The following is a 3,757-nucleotide window of genomic DNA, read 5'->3' on the forward strand; positions in this document are numbered from 1 at the left end:
TCTTTCACTCGGCTCAAGTTTAAATACTACTACAAACTTGAAGTCTTGTTCCCATTATCACGCAAAGATTGTTTTTTCAAAAACACGTTCCACTTTGGCACCACTCAAGAGACGTTTAAATAAATAAGAAAAAAAAGTACAGTTTCATCATAAAATGGACTGTAATAAATAATAATAAGTTAATTAAATTTCAATAAATATCTTTTATATATTTAGGAATCTGAATAGACGCATTGTATCAGGTAGTCCCTTTGGCCTCCGTGACCAGCCTCTGACTGAGTGATCTGATTAAAAGAGAAGTAGGAGTCTTTTGTAAACTTTAGAAATCTGTTCTGAGCAGCATAGCCAGATCTAAGCTAACCTTGACATGTAGCCTTTCCAAAGAAATGCCCATAAACACAACTCCCTTTCGTGCTACCTTTTCTTATTGAGGCATTCAACATCTGGACCAGTATTTCAAGAAAATAATGAATTCTTCACATAACTCATTTCAGCAAGGGTATTGTAAAACCAGCTAATGTTATCAAAAACCTATGGATGCCTTATACATTCAAGTTAACAACAACTGGAATGAGGAGAATACTGTCTTTTATACTAAGATTTACACTATCGCTACAGTTTCCCTTGTTGATATTTTACTCCCTGTGAACCCTTCAGTGTTCTAGAATATTTTCCCCCTATTTTAAATTATACCCAATGCAAATACAGTAGTGTCAACAACTTGGCTTAGTCTAACTGTAGAAGTAGTACTATTTTTAAAAACATACATTTATTACAGACAAACTGTGCCCATAACCATGTACGGGTTTGCTGCGTGTACAATGTATAAGAAGTTAAAGGTTATATGTTTCTTCGGGGTCTAGGATAATTTTACTAGACAACTGGTCAATTTAAGTTAGTAGGCTAAGTGATACTACTTTGAAGGAATGCGAAGAATATAACTTAATCAACTCCACTGCTGACTTTTCAGCTATGTTTATGAGCACAGAATCTGGTTTCATTGAACAATAATGGGACCCATATACTGTAAACCTGCAATGACCACAGAAACATAAAATATGTTGTGAAGTGTGGCTTTAAAACCACTTGCTCTTGTATCTCCATGTACATGGACCAGAGCAATCATGTCTTCTCCCTCCTGGTCCTTAGGCGACTTTGACTTCTAGTACCAGCAGCCCCCCTGTCTTCTGTTCTGGATCCTTGGTCCTGTTCTCCCCCTGGGACTGATAATTATCTAGGAACCTTGGTCCCATCTGCAAACATTGCAGGAATGCAACATGTTCCAAAGAAAAACAACTCAGACACAGCCACATTTCCTGGCGGAATGTTTTTTAAGCGTGCGATAGTCTATCAGGTTGTCGTCTAAAAACGATACGTCATCGTCAAAGGCTGTGGGCCGACAGCAGGCCTGCATTTTCACTTTCTCTTTGACCAGCTTTTTGTTTTTTATTAAATTTTGCAGTATCACGTCATAGGTGGTGTCCCGGGAGTTGCAGGAGCCGCTACAGTACCTGAAAAGAAGCTCCTCTTTGGTCTGGTAACCTAAATCCAGGTCGGTTACATTTAAATGGATCTCCTTTAAAACACAGCCCTGGTTCCTGTTCCTGGCAGGTTTTTTTATGGTAGTGTCTGTGTTTGCTGGAGCTTTTTGCCGTCTCTTGTCCCCTTTGTTCTGAGCTGGAAGTGCCCAGTCTGGGGATCTCTTTAATCTTTTTATTGTGGCTTGAATGAACTCCACGACATCTTCAAATTGCTCCGGATACAGCTCTGGCATAGTGTCTATGTAGGAAAAAAATAAATATCAACACTACTCGTCATAAGACAAAACAGTGCTTCAAAAGAAACTAATAGCAAGTGAATTCCAAGTACTGCATATCCAAACTAAATAAGCAAATTACTTTCTAAATTACAGGTTAAGAGAACTATATGTAGTGAACGTGCTATAAACAGAGGCCCACATTAACAGTATCATCAGCACTAAATCTCAAGTATAGGTGTTGTCAGTATTCTAAAAAACACCTAATCAGAGGAACTCTAGGGTTCTACCACAGACCGTGTTCTAATTTGTGGAAAAGGAATGCACTCAACCCACAAATGAAATGTTTTGCAATTTTTTTATTTTTTTTTATTTAAATGGTTTTATATTTTTTGCACCTATTAACTTTTGTAGGCGAAAACTAGATGGGAATAATTCAAAACCATAGAAATAATTTCAAAAACCTGACCAAGAGTGCCAATTTCTGTTTTCTGGTGGTCTTTGTAAACATCTGGTTGTTATCAGAGAATGAATGCAAATAGCAGTAGGTGTGTTACGTAATTAGTATTGTTGGAAATATGAATATACTGCATACACAGTGCCAAGCATGTTGCACTGGTCCCATTCAGCTCTGCCCCCTCCAGTTTTCAAATGCAGTTGCCTGATTTTGAATACACTGACTGATTTAGCTGCCAAATCTTTTGACTTTCAGCTGTAAATAATCTCTGAAAGCTTTGCTTCCCTAGTGACCTATAAAACCTCGAGCTTGCAGATTACTTTAAGTATAAAGCTGCACATATACTGGCCCACCCTGATATTGCAGATAGATTGCCGTATTGGAATTGTTGATCAGTAAGTAAAAAAAAAATGTTGGAACAAGAAGATTTTTTAATAAGGACCTGTAAATATGACCCCATTTTTTCCTGATTGCACCAAAAACATGGTTTAAAATGATAAAGCAGCAGCATATTAGACATGCCAGACTTAAGGCCCTATAGGGTGAAAAGAAGAGCAGAGGTGGACACATGCTTTTATGCTTGTTATTATAATGAAGAATGCTGCAGGCAAATACAGGCCACAAAGAAACCTGCAAAATGTGAGCCATTTGGAATTTAACATCAAAGAAACATATGGTCAGGAACTCTTTAAAATGATTAATACAGGCATTCTTTACTTCAGACACTACCTTGTCATGACAGAAAAAAAAAGACATTGTCATTATTGTGTGGCTCAAAAATCTGACACTACACAACTGGTGTCACCTGCCTTACTGCCAGGTGAAGAGTAAAGTAACCCTACCAATTCACACACACCATCTGCACATACATATCAGAGTATAGGGTTATCTCTTCATGAAGCAAGTTTCAGATATTCCCAATATAGGTCATCTTGGAATTTGACTTTATGTTCAAAAGAAATCAATAATTCTGTACAATACGATTCCATATTCAATTAAAAAAAAAAAAAAAAAACACTTGTGTTATTCACCAAAATTGTAGAGGAATGCTGTGATGCAAACTATTGTATCTGCACCAACTGAGATCATTCCTTTCTTAGATAGTGTGACGTCTGTTAAAGTCACATTTGACTACTCCAGGGTGAAAAGAATGAGGTGGTTACGCTATAATTTTACTTCTAAAATTAAATCTGGCTACATTTAACAATTGCATGTACAAATGTTTTTATGAGCTGTTAATAATAATTTTGTTGTTTTTGGTATGTTTTTTTTTTTTTAATTAAGGGTTTTAGAAACATGGAACATGTAGGAATGCAGTCTGTAAGATACCATGCATGACATGTATACTGCTGCTTGGGTCATTAAAACAACTGGTACATTATAGCAAACATATTTTGTATGGAACTGGTATAGTGAGAGAGGCTGTTTTTTTTTTTTAACACACTGACACATTCATAAAATTCTGAACATTTATTCTACAAACTATTTATTTTTCTAACTGTGATTTATTTAAATCCAGAATTGTGTGTTAATTTGAAATCTTT

At 36.3% G+C, this 3,757-nt stretch overlaps 1 protein-coding gene across 1 annotated transcript; it reads right to left on the minus strand.

Moving 5' to 3' along the window:
- Window positions 1-234: 234 nt before the first annotated feature.
- LOC121304915 (glial cell line-derived neurotrophic factor-like) lies at window positions 235-3,402 on the minus strand. Its single transcript, XM_041236347.1, has one exon. It carries the CDS (start codon window positions 1,772-1,774, stop codon window positions 1,298-1,300), a length of 477 nt encoding a protein of 158 aa, XP_041092281.1. The 5' UTR covers window positions 1,775-3,402; the 3' UTR covers window positions 235-1,297.
- Between the last annotated feature and the right edge of the window lie 355 nt (window positions 3,403-3,757).

Source organism: Polyodon spathula, chromosome 2, assembly GCF_017654505.1.
Source record: "Polyodon spathula isolate WHYD16114869_AA chromosome 2, ASM1765450v1, whole genome shotgun sequence".
In the NCBI taxonomy this organism is placed as follows: domain Eukaryota; kingdom Metazoa; phylum Chordata; class Actinopteri; order Acipenseriformes; family Polyodontidae; genus Polyodon; species Polyodon spathula.

Excerpts from the sequence above, each read along its gene's own strand:
- LOC121304915 (XM_041236347.1), bottom strand. The coding sequence starts at position 1,774 with ATGCCAGAGCTGTATCCGGAGCAATTTGAAGATGTCGTGGAGTTCATT.